Source organism: Rhagoletis zephyria, unplaced genomic scaffold (assembly GCF_001687245.7).
Source record: "Rhagoletis zephyria isolate East Lansing unplaced genomic scaffold, Rhagoletis_zephyria_1.1 Rzeph_scaffold_00813, whole genome shotgun sequence".
Classification (NCBI taxonomy): domain Eukaryota; kingdom Metazoa; phylum Arthropoda; class Insecta; order Diptera; family Tephritidae; genus Rhagoletis; species Rhagoletis zephyria.
The window spans coordinates 73,256-95,636 of record NW_016157897.1 but is presented as its reverse complement, the minus strand read 5'-3'; the positions used below and the strand labels follow the sequence as shown (position 1 = coordinate 95,636).

General features: G+C 33.4%; 1 protein-coding gene across 1 annotated transcript; it reads right to left on the bottom strand.

The window, feature by feature from the left end:
* Positions 1-4,291: 4,291 nt before the first annotated feature.
* On the bottom strand, positions 4,292-15,134 carry twi (twist family bHLH transcription factor). Its single transcript, XM_017614365.1, has 2 exons — positions 13,582-15,134; positions 4,292-4,886 (listed from the first exon to the last, which is right to left on the bottom strand). Exons 1-2 carry the CDS (start codon positions 14,952-14,954, stop codon positions 4,631-4,633), a joined length of 1,629 nt encoding a protein of 542 aa, XP_017469854.1. The 5' UTR covers positions 14,955-15,134; the 3' UTR covers positions 4,292-4,630.
* Positions 15,135-22,381: the final 7,247 nt, after the last annotated feature.

Here is a 22,381-nt window from a genome sequence, read left to right as displayed (position 1 = left end):
TACCTTTCTCTTTCATCCTTTGAATGAGTTTATTAGCAAAGAAATAAAAAGGGTGAGAAAATACCTTTCCACCGACAGCCCTTAAGTCTAAATCAGAAGAGTTTAGGCTCAGTTGTTCAAAACAGTTTAAAACATCATCAAAAATCTCATCATTACCATTCCGTTCAAATTTTTTTTAATTTTTTTTTAAATATTTTTATGCAAATTTTTTAAGCTTAAACGGTTTTTTCAAAAAAAAAATTAAGAAACTATTTTTATTCATAAGAAACTCCATTTTTGGAGGTATTTTGAAATTGGTCCAGTTCACTTAAATCTTAATATTTTTTCGAAATATTTTGGTGGACTTCTTAAAATATAATAGATTTTATAATTCCAATGGAAAAATAGTACCGATTTTTTTTTTTTTTTGTATGGAGAGTGATGCAGTCTAATGTACATACAAATGTATATTAGGCTGCATCACTCCCTATACACAAAAAAAAATACCTTTCTACTGATACCCCATAAGTCTAAATCGGAATGGGTTTAGCCCAGTTATTATAGTTTTCGTAAATCAATCTTTGAAAAAAGATAAAAACAGCATCAAAAATCTAATTTTTACGATTCCCTTGAAAAGATTTTTAAATATTTTTATGCAGATTTTTTAAGCTTAATCTGTTTTATCTTTTTTTTCAAAAAGTTCTTTAAGAAAATATTTTTTATTTTAAGAAACTATTTTTGGAGGTATTTTGAAATCGGTCCAGTTCACGTAAATCTTAATATTTTCCTAATATTTTGGTGGACGTCTTCAAATATAATAAATTTTGTAATCACGGCGGAAAAACCGCAACCTTTTTTTTGTGATGCAGTCTAATGTATATATGTATGTACATATGTACATACATGCATATATAGTACAGAAGTGAAAACATTGTCAATAAAATTCCACAGAAAAAAATTAACTCCTCCCTGGAACATTCGCGGGTCCGCCATACTTATATAAAGTTCTGCTTGGCGTGGTAAAATATATATATACATGTCTACATGCGTGCAAATACAGTAGGGGCCACGAAAATGCAGGCACTATTATTAATCGCGTTAAAACTCCCTGTATCTAAGTAAATATATTTTCGCATATTTTTATGAAAAATTTAGTTCATTCTTCAAACAAAATCCACAAAAATCAGAGTTGCAAATTTTATGAAAACTTTAAGAAACATCTGGAAATTTTCATTAAAAATTTAGGTGTGCTGTTTTTTGCTTTATTGAATTTTGCTAAATAAAATAGAAGTTATAAGACTTACCGGCAACTTTCGACAATGTTATTTTTTGAAGATGTTGCCTATTTTGTTCAAAATAAAAACAAATTCAAACATACATATCGAGCCTTAACCGCCAAAAATACATGGCGATTTTATTTTCAAAATAAAATTTTTAATGCAGAAATCCATATCCATACATAGATGCTCTAGGAACATTTCTGCATAAAAAAATTTAAAAAATAAAATGTTGCTTACGTCTTTTTGGCGGTTAGAGCAAGATATGTTATATGAAAGAAAATGAGCAATGCTATCAACAAAAAAATGTTGTCAAAAAGCAAGGGTAAGCCTCAGCTACTATAAAATTGCACTTTATTTATCAAAATTCAATAATATGCACAACTGCATACGAAAATTTTACCTAAAATATGTAATAAAAATCTCAACAATTTTATGAAAATTTGAAGAATTTTTATTAATTTTGCACAAAAGTTTGCAACTATTTTAATTTGTTTCGTTTTGTTGAAAGATGCACTATATATTTTTGTAAAAACATGTAACAATTTATTTACTTAGACACAGTGGAGTTTTAACGCGTGTCCGGATTTTTATGGCCGCTACTGTATGTATATATTTGTATAAAAAGCGCAAAACGTACATGTGGTTTATAATTTCACATTTGTTGCCTTACTTTGAAAAGTTAATATACTCGTAAATCACCGGATACGCCTTGAAGTCTGAAAAGAGGGATCCGAAATGCCGAAAATACATTCATACATAAGTACATACATACGTATGTATAACCAGATATGTATGTAAATGTTCATACGTATGCTTCATTGCATTAACAGCAAACCAGCCGTGCACATGCGTATATGTCCATACATTCGTACATACATAATATATATGTACATTAGGGCGGGTCGAAAATTAAATTTTTCTCAAATCCTATGGTAATAGTGAAAATATATTGTATTATGAGGTCAACAACAAGCCTGTAAAATATTAATCGTTTATTCTAATTGCAAGAGCCTGCGCATCGACCCGCAAGTGACACAAAACACACTGGTCGAATAAGACGGATTCTTGTTAAAAATTCAGGGTTCAGCAAAAAGTGTTGGTGGATATTATTAGATAATGAATCTGTAAACGCAAACGACAAAGTCAAATATCATCTCTGGCAGCCCTTTGATTTATGGTTACTCTCAAACTTATCTCTTTTTCAGCCAAATTCTAATTATTCTGTTGATAATTGCACTGGTCTTTAGTCAAAACATGTAAAAACAGCATGCATATTTTTGGGGGTCTTTAGGTCGCTGTTTCCAAATATACTAATCTGTTTTGGGAACAATTTCATATGAACACCTTTAGTTCCATCCCCGTGGAAAATTTAATTCATGCAAATGAATATGGAAACATTGAACTACTACAAATTGGCCAAACACTAATTAGTTTACTTTTTGTTATGCATAAATTACAATTAAATGAAGTTCACAGGAATTTTCATTCATAATTTTTAATCTTTTTAAATAATTTCATTTAATCTGAACAACTTTTATCATATTATTATCATGAATCAGTAACAGTAAGTCTCGCCTTCTGTTTGGTACCGATCGAGTAATATTTGTGAAGGTTAGGTCGAAGAAAAGAGATGCATGTCTGTATTTTTTCGACAAAAAATTCTCTTAAATTATATAAATAACTTCGAAATATGTACATTTAATCACACGATGGCGGAATGGCCATGGATTGAATTGTTTCATTCAAGTTGAATACAAAGTTAAATTTCTAACTGGAGAGTCCCAAGAGGATAGTGCATCTACCTACGGTCACTCTTTGTCATAATTGAATTAACTTACAGATATCTAAATAAATACTTATTGCACGTCCCTACTTTTGTACAACGGTAAATTTAGAAACCGCGAAAAATATGCTTCTTCGGTAACTAATGAAACCATGCCGCTCCAATTTTCAAGAATAGATAAATGGACTTAAAATGGGCGTCGCTCACCTAAATTTTATTTAGTTAATATATGTAATATATGTAGTAGTCTTACTGAAAAATTATATATGAACGTGAGATACTAAATTTCATAACCTTTGATGTATCGTCTAGTTTATAACGCATTCCCTAGATATTACCAGCCAAAGTAAAATTTTTCAAGATCATAAACTTTAAAATCGATTGCGCGGGCTAAATATATGTTTTAAATTAACCTTTCGGACCAATTATTATTGGGTTAGACCTAAGACAACATAACATTACTATTACAGTAGGATCAAATGCCTTTTATTTTCACCCATACAAAATTGATCCAGCCTAATGTACATACATATGTACATACATACATTCATATTTCGATTTGTAGGCACTTGTGAAGTGACAATGATAATGGAATCCCAAGGGGGCAATCAGTAGAACTGTTGAAATATATATTCTTTGTAAATCGCATTTGTTTATTACTCCACTAAATCAAGTCTTAAGCTACCGAAATAAATTCGGTTTTTTCGACTTAACTTATGTTTATTGCAAATACTCATTTCAATTGTTATAAGTGCTATACATAAGAACATTTCGATGATTTCAATATTCATGTATTTGAGATCCATACTAAAGTTTGTTATTTTTTATAATATCTATCTCGCATTCATTTTGAGTTTTGAGTCAAAGATGAAGACATGGTAGAAGGGATGGTAGTTTAAAAATATATTTCTTTATTTTGGAAGATTTTGTTGAGGTTTTGAACATACATAGTTCACATACATACATTCTTAGTTTTTAAGTTCCAGCTCACNTCGACTTAACTTATGTTTATTGCAAATACTCATTTCAATTGTTATAAGTGTTATACATAAGAACATTTCGATGATTTCAATATTCATGTATTTGAGATCCATACTAAAGTTTGTTATTTTTTATTGAGTCAAAGATGAAGACATGGTATAAGGGATGGTAGTTTAAAAATATATTTCTTTATTTTGGAAGATTTTGTTGAGGTTTTGAACATACATAGTTAACATACATTCTTAGTTTTTAAGTTCCAGCTCATCATTGAAGTAATACAAATTTTAATAACAGTGTAATAGCTTTCATAAATAGTTATTATAAGAAATATGCACATAAAAAGAATTTAACCACAAGCGTTGATTATCTAAATCTTATAAATACTTTTTTCATTTTCAAATAAACTATACTTAGTGTTTAATGGAAAGTTTAAATGAGAATACTATTGTCATATTTTATGCTAAACATATTTTATACAATACGGCACATATATATTTTCTTAAATTATAGGATGCATACGTAAATAATTTAGAAAAACATAGATCCTAACTACCTACTTAAATTCTTTACGTTTCTTCATCGGCCTAAACTAAACACCAGACTAACTCTACGTTTTTCCTTGTGTATCACCTTCCATTCTCCAAACGCCAAATAAGTAACTTAGCTTTTCCGGTGGAATTACGGATGCCCCTGTAGCTCGTCGCAAACCTTTCATTTCAGTCTCGGTGCCATTTGTGGCTGCATTCAAAATCGATGCCGTTCCAATCGGCAGTCCATTGGTGGAGAGAATGCTTTTGCTCTCCATTGATTTCAGCAGGCTAATCTCACTTGTTGATAGTACCCGACACAGAAAGTCAATGTATCTGCAATGATGTAAACAAAAGAGAAAAAAGTACATACATTATGATGAAACATACACACGCATTATACAGTATACAGGATACAAGCTACAGGTAAGCTATGAAAAGGTTGCATTCGGAAAAACGGCGCCGGCTAAACCGACGCGGGAAAGCCCTCCTTATGGAAATTACAATGGTCAGAGGTTTTACCGCTTGGGAATTTAGTAAACAAGATATGTTTACCATCAATAGCGACTGTAAGTATGTATATAAGGATTTTTAGGTAAATTTGGGAATTTGTTATGGATTACTTTTCACTTTTGGATGGCTAAGAAAATAAATAAAAAAATTTTTCCCAAGCAAATTTAGCTGTGAATAATTAAGGAACAAGTTATCCTTTGCACGTATATACACATTTTGTGAAACTGAGGAAATACACAAAATATATGCAATTTTGCAGTAGCTAAGAGTTGCTGTTGATTTTTGGCACTTTTTGTTGACGGTGTTACGCAGCTCTTTCCATATAAAGCCATTGTCAAACATAATTTGTATGAAAAAAAATGCGTTCACAAAAAAAACTGCAAAAAGTTGAATGGTACAAAACTGCATACCAAATTTTTTTCTAATGCCGAGTTTCCACTTGGCATTAAAATTACAAAAAATGTGTGGTATTTAAAAAAAATGGCAAAGCATAACGTATTGTCACAAGTATTTTTAAGCCCAACTTGGACATTAAAATTTCTTTCATTGGAAATCCGTCATAAAAATTCTGTTTAAAAAGTTTGAAATTTTGGTGAAACTTGGCAGAATTTTCATAGTTCTTGCATAAAGTCTGAAATCTGGTTCTATATGATTTTTGTTAAGTAATAAGCTGTACTTAAATAAAAATATATACTTTAAATAAACAAAAGAAAATAGCCAACACTTTTTTTAAGTTTCATAAATTGCACTCGTGTAAAATTTCAACGTCCTTTGGAAAAAATCCTGACGTCAGACTGAAAATCTTAAAACGCAGTTTTACTATATTTGGCCCATAGTGTCGTGGTTATATCGATTCTTTGGTGTGTTTTGAAATTTTTTCTCGCACGGTGTTTTCTTTTATCATAGAAAGGCTTAACAACCTCACTTTAAACAAAAAAGTAAACCTTGAATTGGTTTAAAAAACATTACTTCAAACTAAAAGAATATAGCGTCGATGTTTTTGCAAAACCGCCTAAATTACGGAACTCAAATTTTACAAGAGAGCGAGAAAACCGGTTTTTCTTTGCAGGCACTGCCTTGATAGGCGGTATTTTCTGTAGCTATTATTTTGATGAATTGTTTATTTTTTTTAACCAAAAAACTTTTATAAAAAAAGGGAATAGAGACTTAGCGCTNTAAACAAAAAAGTAAACCTTGAATTGGTTTAAAAAACATTACTTCAAACTTAAAGAATATAGCGTCGATGTTTTTGCAAAACCGCCTAAATTACGGAACTCAAATTTTACAAGAGAGCGAGAAAACCGGGTTTTCTTTGCAGGCACTGCCTTGATAGGCGGTATTTTCTGTAGCTATTATTTTGATGAATTTTTTATTTTTTTTAACCAAAAAACTTTTATAAAAAAAGGGAATAGAGACTTAGCGCTAAATTCACAGTGCGTAGTTAACCACTGATAAGAGTTTAACTATTGATTTTCATATTCACAACGCTCAGTTAACGAAAGTTTAAACCAGCATGCGCCCATAGTTAAACTCTTGTGAAATAATTTTTTTTTTTGTGGAACGAACTTCAAATTTGAATAGAAAAGGATTTTGAATTTGTATATTTTCAGGCGATACGAATTTCCATAGTTAACTATGTGACTCTGAATATAAATTCATAGTTAAACTGTTGTTGGTGGTTAAGTTAACAATGGTTTAACTAAGCACTGTCAATTCGGTTCTAAGGGTGGATATTGAATTTTACAATTTTGGGACGTTATAAATAACAAAGTTTGTAACCAACTCCTGTAAAGATGCATTTTTTAATCGAAGGGTCTGATAAAAATGCAAATATATAAAAAATTTATGTTTCGGCATGTGACAACATTCCAATAAAATATATATATTTATATATATATATATATTTATATATTTTTTAAGTCGCTTTTTTCTAAAAATTACTTGTTTTTTAACTGTTTGTTTCTTAATGTACCTACATACATACAAATAGATAATATCTCAAAAATTTGACTTTTAAACTTTGTTCGTGCAAGTATTTTCTAGCTGATCACAAAGAAATTGTGGTGCAAAATTTATGAAAAAGAAATTGTAAAATAAAAAAGTCCTATGGAGGTTGCTACCATTCACGAAGTAATTGAAATGAAAACGTAAAAAGTATTTTTAATTGTTCTAGCGAAGTAAGCTCTGCATATTTTTTGACAATTTTTTTCAGAATTTCATAATCCGATAAAAAAAAGTTTAATGGTCCGAATTAGTTCCACTATCGACTGATTTTTAGTCTCTCTTACCTGGACTAATATGTATGCTTATATGAATGAAAAAAAGTTATCCCTCACTTATATTTGCAAATATGAACATGTGATGAAAAATTTTCTTTGGAGAAAAAACTAGTGATGAATCGACTTAATATGGTTGAAAAAATAGTATTCGATGGCTGCGTAATGTATAGCATATTAAAGACCAGACTTGACTAACTGCCATCCCGAAATGGAACTTTAAAAAATGCTCATGCCCATACAGTTTGTATGAAGCATACCACAATAACGCTGCGCGTGAAGGGTAGTGAAAGAGGAAACGAGAATAAAAACGATAGCAAATGCGAAAACGTCAAAAATTACACCGCGTTTATTTTGGGTATAGCGCGCGCCCGCACTCGTTGGCATTCGAAAAATGCTTAGAGCACCAAATTAGAGATGACAGTAAGGGGTAGTTATATAACGGCAGCTATCCGATTTAGAACAAAATAACTTTAAAAGTAAAAATACCTTTAAAATAAAAAATACCTGTTTGTTGCCTAAACAACATTAATTTTATACAGTAGGCTGATATATTTTTAAACTAGCTTAAAACAAGATTAAAACGACTGACAATAAAATTAACTTTAATGGGACATAGCGTGCGGTTCTTTTCAGGTTTTATATTGTCATGCTATTTGGAATATTCAATATTACTATACTGACAATGAAAACATCAGAAAAATTGCTCTTAAGATCTCTGCATATTCTTTTGAAACTCTAGTGCCTTCCGGCGAAAGCTGTAAATATCTGAAATCATTTAAGACACGAAATTCCGTTATTAAGAAGGAATATGTTCATTGCACACCTAGATCTAAAGGGAGCTAACTAACGAAAATGTATTAAGATTTTCCAATTAATGCAAATATTTTTTTCTTCATGATTAATTGCGTTGAATCTGTACGATCCACAAGTAGTTATATATCCGGATCAGATTTTTGTGTCCCTAAATTCGCGCGTCAATGGAATTTTCATTTTTGACAGGGCGTTACGTGTCGAAGTTGGATGCAGAAGACGGAAAGAAAGAGAAAGGACAAAAGTGAAAGAGGAAACTAGAATAAAAACGAGAGGAAATGAGAAAATTGGTTTGGGGATAGCGCTTGCTGCCACTCCTTAACAATGGAAAACGCAACGCTTAGCGCTCCAATTTAGGGACGCCAGTTAGCCTCTTATAAATCTGCTTTATCAGGTCTAATTTGAAAACTCATAATTTCTAAGCCTTTTGAGACTCCATCTTGGAGAAAAAAATCAGGGTAATATTAAAAGACCTATTGTGTGAAAAAGGTAAGCTATCTGTCTGATAGATTGATTTATTACCTTTCCAAGATACCTTAGCTTTGTAATAAGAGCAAAAGCAATGTTTGAGAAAAATTTTGTAAAACATTTTTAAGTCAGTTTCGGTATGGAAATAGGCTGTGTGCATAATCTGTCTTAATTATCTTTAAATCAAATAGGTGATAAAACTGAAAATCCAAAGAGGAATTAAAAATGCAGCGTTTCTAAATGTTTAAGGTTGTGTATTTCTTCTTTGTTAAGTCCAATCGAAACACAGGAAATTCTATAAGGCAAAATTAATACGAAATCTTTTAATTAACATCGAATCCTTCTGATTCGTAAAAAGTTATACTCTTCTTTATACACGCAAATTTGGTATTCAAAGCCTTGTAAAATGGTTGAAGAAAATGGCCATTAAAAGGCTTATTCCTCTCCTGAAGCATAACCATCTACTCGCATAAAAGTCATTGGGTATGCATAAAGCTTACCTTTCACTTTAAATAAAAAGCATTTGCTTCAAAGAAAAAGTAAGTTAAGTCAGTTGAAAACTTATTTCTGTTGTAAAAGGTTGTGTTAACTGATTCCCAGCGCGATAGCAGATGTTGCGCATGTGAGGGATGCTAAATACCCGCAGAAAGAAATATTGATAAAAATAACCAACTTGTAGTTAGCTTTTTTGCGGGATTTAGATAAATATATAACTTTTAGTTCTGTTGTCATAAGCAATAACCGCCTAAGTCGACTTAAGAAAGAATTGAGTTATATATGCCATCGTATTTTACAACTTCTATTCCGTGTGTATGTAAATCCCCATCTCGCCAGCTATTTAAAAAGTTATAGACGAACATATTTTGGTTTCCCCATAAGGTTAACATCACAATCCAAATGTTTAAATTATTTTTTTCTCGAATTCAGGTTTTTCAACTTAGGCGGTTATTGCTTATGACCACAGAGTTAACTACAGAAAGCTAAACTTGAGTCAGGAGTCAGGCAGACGTATTTGGGAGTTTGTTTTCTTTAAACAAGTTTCTATTTAAATATCCTCATAAAAATTTTAGTTTCAGCATACTTTTTTTCTGCACATCACAAATACTTTTTCAAATTCAGGACAAATAAAATGAAGATCGAAATTTTATATTATCATTCTGAAGTTATGTCTGACGGAACTCGAATATGGGACCACCTACAACAGAATACGTATGTAAACAGATGTGTAATGTTAAATAAAGTAAATAAATAAACAAATAAAAAATAGAAAAAAAAGTAAACATAGAAAAAAATGTTTTTCTTATTGGTATTTTATGTCCAAAAGTACTTAGTAACAAGTTAGCTGACAACTAATGCAGAGGTCACCACCCTTGACTATTTCGCGGCCCTCGCCATAGAAATATAGTCAGCTTTCTTCAAAGAAAATGTACAGATGATAGTGACCTTTAGTTTCTTCCTAATCAACTTCGGGTGAACTTATAGTTGGATACATTTCCAGCAGGGATATTACCAGCCCCGCTCTCCTACAGTTGTTCGCGATTTTAAAGATTTATATTTTTAGATACGAATGAACAAACTCGCGATGGTAACTTGGCATCTATCCATAGAATGAAGGTATGTTTGCGATATCTCAGTGACCCTGGATATCGGTAAGGTATTGGCGAAGAACTTGTTGTTCGTCAAGCAACGGTATCTTCATCGGCGTGGTGCTCGACCCTATTAAGCTGGCATTTCAGGGTGCTATTTTATATATATATAAGGATAATTTGAAAGTTAGGGGGGGCTCGAGCACCCCTCTGCCCCTACCTGGCTACGCCCATGGGTATCTTGTACTGTGAATGCAGTAGTTGAAAGCGTCATTGCGCAGGCAAATACTTAGTTGAATCAAGTAAGCAATTTTTTGCTCGCTAAAAAACTCAAGCGACATTTTTATACCCGAGCGCACTTGTGCACAAGGGTATATTAATTTTGTTCACATAACGGTTGTTTGTAACAGCCAAAACGAATCGAGATAGATATAGACAAATGTATACATAAATGATCAGGATGAAAAAAGAAATACATTAAGCCATGTCTGTCTGTCCGTCTGCCTCGTCTCCGTGTACACGATAACTCGAGCAAAAATTGAGATATCTCAACGAAATTTGGATATGTAGGTTTCCATTAATCCAAGGTAGGTTGGTATTGAAAATGGGCGAAATCGGACTTTAACCACGCCCACTTCCCATATAACGGTAATTTCCAGAAATACGAAAACTGCGATATTTTAGTAACTACTGAAGATAATTCACTCAAAATTGATATTTACAATAATTTTCAGACAAAAAATGAGACTATTATAAATTATTAGAAAATGGGCGTAGCCACGCCCACTTATGGTTACATGTGTATATCTTGGTAACCGCTGCACCAATTTCTTCCAAACTTGACACAGTTGTTGGCCTTGGTACAACATATTAAATGGCCGAAAGTTTTTAAAATCGGACAATAACCACTCCCACATCCCATATAACGGTAATTTAGAGAAATACAAAATCTTAGATAAATCAGTAAATATTAAAGGGAATTTATTCAAAATTGATGCTTGCAACAATTCTTTACCAAGAAATACGTTTACGGTAAAATTTTGGAAAAGGGCGTGGCACCGCCCACTTATGATTACATATAAGTATATCGGTAACCGTTCTACCAATTTGTACCAAACTCGGTGAGGTTATTGTGCTTGCCACATATAAGCAAAACGTTGAAAATTATTGAAATCGGACTAAAATAACGGCCGCTTCTCATATAACGGTAAATTTCAGAAATGCTTGAAACTTCAATATTTCGAAATTGAAGGACCCTAATTTACTCAAAATTTATACACCCCAGCTTACCATCTAGCGGAAGGTTTCGGAAAGGTAAAAAAACATATATTTAATACTTGCGCCGGGTATTTAATGTTCGGCTCCGCCCGCACTTAGACTTTCTTACTTGTTTTAAATTATTTTTTTTTTTGATGCCGAAATACATCTATGTATATACATACATAGATGCTCTAGGAACAGCTCCTACATACATACATATGTAATTCAAACCGGATTTTAAGCACAACTTTGAGAGAATATTGGTGGGCTGGCTTTGAAAAATGGTCGCATCGATGAAGAGGTAAAACTATTATTACTTAGCTTGAGGGTACAACTCTCCAATTTTCATTTATGTATACCACTCTTATAGTGCTGACCTTCATAGTTATTATGAAATATGAACATAAAATTACACACTATATTTCGCAGTCATAATCGATTTAGTTTATAGTTAGTAACTGCCATAACTTTTATGCCCGCTGCGGACTTCTTCCACAACGGCATGTTAACTTTGTTCTCGTAACGGTAATTTGTAACAGCATAAAATGTATGTTAGTGTTTGGCCGAGCTTCTCCTTCGACTTGTGGCGTGCGCCTTGATGTTTTCACATACTAAGTAGTACATATAATATAAACAATATATATGTACATATATTTCCTCAAACAAAGACTATCGATAGTGGCCAACAACCATTAGATAGTGCACAAAAATATAACCATTCGATAGTATGGATAGTACCAGTAGTTTTACAGCTCTGCATCGAATGTGTATATATGGAATCAGGGAAAGCTAAATTGTAGACATTCTTGATCGAATATACTATATCTTTTTAGCAGAAAAAAATGCAATTTCCATAAAATCCGTTGCCTGTATATTGATTATACTGTGTCAAATAAAACGACTAATTTCCTTCTTTCGGTTCATGTGAAGTGGCCTTTGGTATTAGGTAGGCTATTCTTGAATTTTGACGAAATAGGTTAATAACCACGCCCACCTCCCACGTAGTAATTAACAATATTTTAATTTTACTATTATACTTCGTTATTTTTTTGTGAATCAAGGCTCTTTAAAGTTACATTTCAAATATACCACCAAACATTTGTGGGTACTTTGCACCATGACAAAAAAAAATCCTATACATGCATATTGCTTCATTATTGATTTAGTGTATACTGTATGTATAGAACATGCTTTAACATGAAATTCAAAGCTCTTACGGGGCTACCTTTTTCCTTGAGCTTCTTTCCGTATTCATACTGATTACCTTTCCATTGCGAGGATATCCTTCATTTTTATGAATACGGCTCCATGAATCTCATATGTGTGAGCAAAATCAATGGAGTAAAAATTTGATAAATTTTTGCGAAGGTCGAGCTTTTTTGTACAATTATTAATCTGTTTATGCTTCACAACGATAAAAGAAAAATACAAGTGTGACAATTTTTCGAAATTCGAATTATTTTGGAAGTTATAGCTATCCACTTCTTCCGAAATAGTTTAGATTTTATTTGTTTTCTCGCGATTGGTAATACCGATTCTGCTCGTTTTTTAAGAATAATGATGTTTTCTTCCCATTTAAATTTTTGATATTGTCATAAAATTTGTTGTATAAAAGTTATTACAATTTTTTTTAAATATTGCTTATATCTCCACGGCTTTAAAATCGCATTCTGGGCTAATTTGGGCAATTATTTACAATTATTTGCATTAAAAAAAAATCTGCCGGAATGCATCGGGACGAAAGTTATTCACGCTTTTCTCTTGACGGCCAATGTATTTTGTATGGAAAACGCATATGTATGTATTATAAATGAGAAATTTAATATTTTATTTTTTGCATATTTTTATATGTAAATAATATCAAATCAGTTAACGAATCCAGAAAAAACCGGGGGACGTATACCATGAAAAAGATGTATTGTTTGGGGACAGGGAACCTGATATTCAAACAAAGTTTCTATCCTTGGTTTGGTTGAAGCGAATGTTGTAAGTAAGGCAAAGTGTGCTACTTCTCTATCCACGACTGTACGTATGTATGTATGTGCATACCACATTCATCTTTTTACATCATATTTTTTGGTTGTTTTTTTTACCAAAATCCTCACATCCTCTTACCTGGTCGCCAGTTTCAACGTTTGAATTTTGCTCAGCTTATCGCTGGGCAATGTGGGGATAATCTGCTGTAGCGCCTTGAAAGCATCATTCAAACTTTGGGTCCGTTGTCGTTCACGAACATTGGCCATAACCCGTTGATTGTGAAACTCCTCAGCATCTTCACTTCTACTCGATTTCCGTCTGGTGCGTCGTCGTGGCTTGCGGAACGGCTTAGATGAGTCTTGATTATCGGAAAGTGAATCGGCGCGTATATCCATCAGTTCATCATTGTTGGCATAATCATAGTTAGCTTCGCCAGCATCGAGGCTATTGCCGTTCAGACGCATAAACTCTAAGTCATCGCGATCGGCATTGGAGCAAGTGTTGCTCTTCAAAAAATCATACTGATCCAAACTTTTAGATGTTGTCTGTGCCTGTAGCTGTTGGCTATGCGGCAAGTCCTTGCCGTTAGCAGCATTTGTATTGAAAACAGTGTTGGCCGGCGTGCGAGGCGGTGGTGTCGCTTGGGCCAGTGGACGCTGATGCTGGTGGTGGTGCTGCTGCTGATACGAGTACTTGAAATTATCTTCACTATTTTCGCACATTTCTTGGCCAGCAAATTCGAACTGCGATGAGCGCGTGCTGCTGTTGCTATCCGTTCCATTATTGTTCGACGCACTGAGGCTAGAATTGACGTCCGTAACGGTTGTTGGCAAATATTCCAAGACAAATCTTTGTGGATCCTGCTGGTGCACGAATAGTTGCTGCTCATGTGGCAGGTGTAAGTGTTGTTTTTTCGATTCGGGCATAAGTTTTTGCTCGGCACTTTCAAATTCTCGATGTCGCTTATTAACGCCGCTTAGGTGCGTAAGCGTGTTGCATGAATTTGAAAGGTTGTAATTGTTATTTAATTCTTTTGCAAGACTGCTGCTGGTACCGTTGATGGTGGCTGCCGACGGGGAAGCTCCACCATTTCGGTTATACGGCGTTGCGGATGTGTTGACATTGTTGCTAGTGCAACTATTAACTGTGCTAAGAATTTCATGGCTGGACATATTATAGTCGGTGGTAGCCATTTCAATGTTTCCATATTCCATATATTCTGTTGACTCCCCTGTGCTTCGATGGGCGTGTATGGCAGGTTGCGTTGTCGCCAATTGCGATTCATCTGCGCTAGCTGTGGATGGCTGTGGGCTATGATGGTAGAACGTCGCCGAGAGCGAGTGTTGCTGATGGACGATGTCTTGTTGCAGCTGCATGGAATGCAAATATTCGTATGTTTGTGGCTCCATTTTAATGAGTTTTATCACGTTGTCTTGCATATCCATTACTTGTGGCATGGGCTTGTAGCTAATGTCAAGTAAAACTTTTGGAGAACTCGACCGGATAGACATACTTATTTTTTCAGTATTTCTGAATTAAAAAAATATCAAAGCTGAGCCATACAGACAAAATTAAATAAAAATTTGCGGTTTCTAAACGCGCGTATTACTGTTTACGAAATTATCCACTTTTTATATACACATATTTACTTAGTTTATACATATATACAGGTGTACAACTGTACATGCGATTTATTTTTTTTTGTTATTTATTTATTACTGTGGTTTAGTATTTGTATTTTAATTTGTTTTTGAACAACCGTTTTTCTTAAAGGTTTTTCTCACATCCTACCCGGCACATGTATGAAGTTTAACTAATGCCTTCTTGCTTGAGACGAATCTCAAAACAGCAAAGCACTTTGCGCTACTGGAAAAGTTATTGTTGTTGCATATGTGTATCAACTGTGCGAACAGCGAACGATCGTGTTGAGAAAGAGACAACTATAGTCTAAAGAATTATGACGTCATAAGACAAGAACAGCTAGTTTGCAATGTTATTTCCGTTAGACGTACTTCGTAGTAACCCGACGGTTGACCGAACACCAAATACAAAAACACTAAAGCCAAAGGCCAATCAACGTTGTCAGATGGTCGGTTTGTAAATAAAAATTTATGTTTGTGCATCCATATGTACATATCTGTGTGATGATTTTGGTAATGGCGATTAGCCATCGATGAGCTACTCTGAATACATTAGGATGCTTCACGCTATACTTAAACATATATAAAAATATTTTTATCATGGTATACATAAATTATAAACCTGTCTAAGGGTCCATGCACAATCAAATCGGCCCAGGCACTTTACCACCGCACTGTCCTTATATGGGTGTATATATGTAAATATGTAGCTGGGCCCTTTATCACTACGATTACATTTGGATTACTTAGGATTACGGTTACTGTAATTATAACCCCGAAAATTTTCAGCATTACTATTACTAAAATTGTAATTATAACATGCTTAATTGCGAATACTTTAATTGTAATCCTTATAGTAATCGTAATCCTATAAATTTTAAGATTAAAATTACCTAATTGTAATCATGAAAATTAGGATTACGATTACAGTAGTCGTAATCGCTAAATGTTTATACCCGTTATAACGGTTGTTTGTAAGAGCCAAAACGAATCTAGACAGATATAGATAAATCTATACATAAATTCTCACATTGAAAAGAGAAATCGATTAAGCCATGTCTGTATTTAGAAGTATTTATTGTGGTGTGCCCTTAATATAATGTCTGGATAAGCACTTTGTATCACATAAACTTGAAAATAGAAAAAGTAAGCTTATCAAGAAATTAAGAAATCGATTCCTAAAGTCTGAATCAGTTAAAATTCCAATATCACTATGCTAATGCTCTTTAGAATTTGTTGAACTCGCCGCGGTCCCCGAAAACAAAAGACTTAAGAAACGAACCGCACCTTTCGGTCCTTTCATAATGGATACCCCATGAGTAAGTGAACCTCTGTGACCAATTATAAAGGTAATTGCTAAACATATAAATCAGTACTCAATGTCCCAAATTACCGTAACTGCGCGGAAAAAATTTAGTTTTGTTATTTTATTGCACTTTATTCTACGTTGACGAGTTAGATATGTTAAATAGGGGCTTGAACCAGTCAAACGAACAAACCGTGTTCGTAAACAAGCGCAGAGGTATATCAAAAAGCTTTCTGCTTAAGCCAATAAGAAAGAGCCTAAGCTTTCATTCGACATGCCGACGCACAGTGGTTTAGCCCCATACATTGTTTGGAGAAAATTAGAAGGAGTAGGCCTAGGACTCTAATTTTTCGTATGTAAACTATAAGGATATAAATCAAGACAAAAACGAAAAATTGGTGTGATCGGTTTATTTTAAAGCATACCTCCCATACAAACCTAACCTCGAAAACGCCTTAAAAATGACATTCAAAGGGCACCGATGAATGAAGGACTCCGAAATTTCGTCCATATATTCACAATAATGGAGCAAGTAAACATACAACAAATTTGCAAAATCGATTTACTTTAACGCATACCTCCCATACAAACCTAACCTCAAAAACGCTTAAAGATGTAATTAAAAGCGCATCGATGAATACACGACTCCGAAATTTTGGCCATATATATATAATGATAATATAAGCAATCACCCTTAATATGGCTGTAATCGGTTTATTTTTACGCACACCTCACATACAAGCCTGACCTCAAAAAACTTAAAAAAGCTATTTAAAGGTAAAGAAAAGTCCTCATATTATACAAACTACATACATACTTGTGCAAGCTGAATTATACAAAAACTTATAGCAGAAACTCTATATATGTATGTATATAAAAATAGTGCCTCACGGTGGGTAAAACTACTAGGCGAAAGGCCTCAAATAAAGTACACTTTAACTTTTCCCACTCATTTATTTCATAATTAATACAAATAATCCACACTTCAACATCAAGTCAAAAGAATACTAAGTTTTAAATGAATACGTATTTAAATATATTATTAAAAAAATAGCTCATAAATACTTAAAAACTAAAAATAATACCAAAAAAAAAATAAATCTCAGTCGGTAGTATCAACTAATAAAGATTTGACTTCCTCGTTTAACGGCAAGATTTTTTTAGTAGTTTTTACCCTTAAACTATTGATATATGGATCCGAGGTAGCTAATAGCAGGCTCATGATATCCTCGTTTGTGGTTTCACGTGAGCATTTCCTGGAATTATACTGCCTGTACCTGCGATATTCCTTGTTGCGTGCCTCTTGTATTTCTTCAGTTAACATTCCTATGGGCAGTGTAGCAGCGGATATTATTTACTTCCGTGGGTGAGTGTTTTGTGTACAGTGTTTGGCATATTATACCAACTACACAAGCTTACATATAGTAATTCCGCTGTTTCATTGCAATAGCTTCCAAACTTTTCAGCATCGATTATCTCGCCACACTTTATGGCTTGTAAGATAATTGAGATTCTTTGAATTAGATTTTCATCTACGCCAGTAATCGCTGCCGTCACGCTTGGAGCGCCAAAATATCTCCTAGAGGTATTTCCGTCATTTGAAGATCCCATACCTTGCTTAACAAAGTCTACTCTTATACCTTCTTTTTCGAAAAACTTCTCTTGGATTCTTTTTTTCTCTGACTCTTTATATGCCTTTGTACTTGCATTTGGCCTCCAAATTTGAAAAGATTTATTGTATGCAATATGTAGAATGCATTCCATAAACTTGATTCGCGCATGTAGTGGAGACACACCTACTCTAAAGGCATCTGTGTCTTCTGTTTTTCTTCTAACCCGATCTAAATCATTCATCTCAGAAGGTTTACTATTGCATATCAAACATACAGCGTTGGAAGCTGTATCAGTGCGCTATTTTTCCATCGATCATTGTGAATAGAAGTTCGTGATTAACTTTAAAGGCGTTGCTATTAATACAGACAACAGTTTGATATAAATTAGCTATTTCAGAATTCATTCTCGATATCTCGTTGTTTATCAAATCTATGGTTTCCTTGGAGTATTGAAATTGTATGGGTCGACATAACCTTGTAGACGAAGGGCTATTGCTCTTCCAGTATACGGAGCTATCGTTATATTTTTTTAAATGTAACTGAAGAGGCACTAAAGACATCAAAAATATATTTGAGTCTGAGATACCTTTTTCATAAAATTTCTGCTTATATTCACTGTGCCCAGAAGAACCGTCACATCCCCAGTTGGAAATAAGTGTGATTTCTTCTTTGATATTAGAGAGTTCTTCTGCCGATTTGGTTTCTAAAATTCCGCTTGTTGTGTGATCAAGCAATTGCTGTAAACCTACACAAGCATAACTTTCAGTAACATCTATATCTGCAGGATAACATTTTTTCTTCGATTCAAGAACTTTATTGTAGTTCGGAAAAATGTCATACCCCAAGTCTTTTGTAGCTTTTCTGACAATTTCGTATTGATGCTTTGATAGTGAAACATCTAGCATTAGCGCCAGGGCCTTTTCTTTTCTTCCGTGTCATCAACCGAAAATGTCCCTTTTAACCAGTCCTCGTTCTTGGAAAAAAAATATTTTTTCACTCTCGATGCAGCGATTTACTTAGTCCAGTACAAATTTTCTCAAGAACTCTTTCTGTAAGGTTTGGGTATTTATGTTCATCTTATGCACTTCACGATTATTTGCAATTGCAATTTCAGCTAACTCTGAATTAGGAATGTTGAAAATTGCCACACTTACTAAATTCGGTGTTAATTTCTGAAGCGGATAATAAAGATGAAGTGAAAAATATTAATTTACCCTCGCATACTTTACTACGTCGTTTAAAAGTAAATTACCTCCATTATTTATGATTTCGAATGCTTGCACTATTTTCGAATAAGAATAGCTTTGTTAGTTAAATCACTCTTTACAAAAAGAATTGCGGATAATTGCAGCTGGAATAGATTATATATTAATCCTAACTAGTATAGAAGTAATATAATATAGTATATATAATAAAGCTATATCACAACAAAACGGACGGAGCAGAAAAAAAATGTAGTCCATGTATGAAGTATGTATTTTAAATTTTTTTTTTATGTAGGTATTCAAACCCATGACTTTACTGGCTTAGTTTTCAAACTTGTGATTATATTTGCTGTCAAATCTTGTAAAACCGGGTCACCCAAGGGGTGTAGTGTTAGTAATAAGCATGATACAAAAAACAAGGTAGTTCCATTGTCACTTTTTCGTCGCCATATTAACAACCTGACAATTAAGCAGATTGTGAAATTTCGTGCTACCATACACAATATCTAAAATCCTTCAAATTTTCTTATTAATTTTTTGTCGATCTAAAAATCTTTGTTCTTAAGCATAGTATTTTATTCCTGTTTCACGTGAAAAAGCTGTTAAATTTTATACAAAACTTCTTTCTGTGAAATAAGCGTGAAATTCCACAACATTTCCTCAGCAAAGTAGTATTCTGTTCACGCTGTGAAAAAGCTCGCAACATGAAGCTAGTAACACAATTTTCATGACATTTTTAAATACACATGTACATTTTAAATTGTGTGAAAGCTGACAGTTTATAGAATTCAGTAGCGGCGAAAACAAAGGGGGGTTAAGTGATTAAACCTTACTCAAGCCGATCGTAAAACTTGCAACGCAATTTCAGCTTATGCCTGTCGGTCTTGGCAAGAATGTAATCCCTCAAGGTTTAGCTTAACATGGTTCTAGGGATACACCCGGTGATCATGTTACTTTTCAGAAGGTGTCGCGCCCGTTTTTCTGTATATATTTCCATTGGAAAAATGCCTCATCTCAGTATTCTAGGTAAATGCTTCCAGAGGTATCTATGCGTCACCAGAATTTTAGTTTATATGGCTTATACCGCTAGCTTTCGTAGCTGGCTACGAGATCGTTGTCATATACCCCCATGTTTCATAGGTTTGGGATTGATTTCATTTACCTCTGTCCCAAGTTCTACGGTGGCACGCTGCATTTTCCAATAAACCCATATTTTTCCATGAGCTTGAGCTTGACTTCATATACATATGTATATCCATACCAAGTTCCAGGACTCTACGATAAATTGTATGGGAGGTTCCACATCCCCTTTAGATATCGGTTTTGTTTTAGCCTATAACCATTCTTGGAATATTTGTTTCCGAAATTTCAAAAAAATCGGTACAGCCGGTATGGGCATTGTGACTCCTCAAGCGAAATGAACTAATGATTGCAAAAAATGAAATCAAACGTCGTAGTTGGCCAAAAAAGAATATTAGTCTTCATTCTCTAAAGCTAAGAAATATATAATAAGATAGGATATATTAAAACAGCCTCCAAAAAAAAACCAAACCCCCTGAACTACACAAATTAATTTGATTGAAAATTTGTTTTTATCTATTTATTACTTCACTTTTGAGTGTGTCAAAATTTCATGTGAAAACAAGATGTGTTGCTGGAAAATTTTCACGGCCCATGGGTCCCAAAGTAAATTCCATTTACTGTTAAATGGACAAAGACAATCTGCCTTATCCTGAGTTTCGCCCAATAATACGAGTATGTTCACCCGAAAAATGGTATTCCGCCCATAGTAAATACATGAAAACCAAACGTGAAAATTGAACCGGTTCGGGGAAAATGAAACTCATGATAAGGCTGAATATGTATTAAATAGCCCATGGAAATGTGGAATTGTAGTGTATGAATTATTATGAATTGTATGACACTAAAAAAATTTTTAAATATGTTCACTAAAATTGTATTAATATTAATATAATGATTTGGCAAGTTGTTATCGAATTTGATGTAAAATTTAAACGTTTTTAAGTTAAGATATTCGTTTTTTTAAAGGTAAATATTAACACAACTGTTTTATTTATAATCCCAAATTTAGGTTATAAAATCTCCCACATCAAAAAACTTACAATTGGGTAACGCCGCTTCGAATTTTTCACAATTGAGCAATTGTTAAAAATCTGCTTTTTAATCAAAAAGTTGTTTATTGAAACTACCTTCCTTTTTGTATCATGGTAATAAGCAAAAAGGACAAAATGTGACCTTCACCAGTATATTCTCAAAAATATTTACAACTAAAAATTATCAAAACAATATGAAAATATTGTATGCATGTCAAACCGCAAAAAAAGAAATCAATACGATAATTAGTTATTGTAACAAATAGCTCTGCTTAGCACAATTTTAAATGTATGCAAGAACATTCGATTTCTCAAGTTTATGTATACAACCAGTTTTAGTGGTACTCAAACTGTAAATGGAATTCAGCCAAAGGTGCAAAGGCCTTAACTGATTTCGATGCGCCTTTTGGTCTAAACAGCAACAGTTTTCGAGCTGCAGTATAGTCTAGTGTGTTTCTAGTTGATTTGAAGGTTCGCAAGCCACTGTTGTATGTCGTCTGGTTTGTGTATGGGATTCGATTTTCTTTATTCAACTTGCACCCTGGTCGTGCAATCATAGTTGCTTCATTCAAAAATAGGGTGGCCAGATGCGCCAAGTGGCGATTTCTTTTTATTGTACTGATTTTTAAGAACCCGAAATCAGTACTGCTTTATACATTTAATAAATATTTTAGTAAATTGGTATAATTGACATTTACTTAAGGTTAAGATGTTCAAAAAATGGTTTTGAAAGTATTACTTAAATTTAAACCATTACTCCAAAGGTGGCACCTTCATTAGCGCACACAAGGGGTGGGTTTCGGGGTTCAAAGGCAATCGTGAAAAATCAACATCTCTATAGAAAATCAGAAACCAGAAATCGAAGAAAATTAATATAAAAGTGTAAATCCACTTCAAACCTCATATACAAATTTACGAGCGCCGTTAATTTATTCAGGATCCAATGATCGGATCTAAACCTAATTACGGCACGACCCTTGAGGTACCATCCTTCCAATAAAAGATGTCCAAAGTTTTGTGGTAACATACATAAAAGAAGAAAAAAATACTCCAACGAATT

What these genes read in the sequence shown, in the direction of transcription:
- twi (XM_017614365.1), bottom strand. Translation starts at nt 14,954, where the DNA reads ATGTCTATCCGGTCGAGTTCTCCAAAAGTTTTACTTGACATTAGCTAC. An exon ending in ACGTTGAAACTGGCGACCAG is followed by an intron (nt 4,887 to 13,581) that starts GTAAGAGGATGT and finishes ACATCATTGCAG; the next exon opens with ATACATTGACTTTCTGTGTC.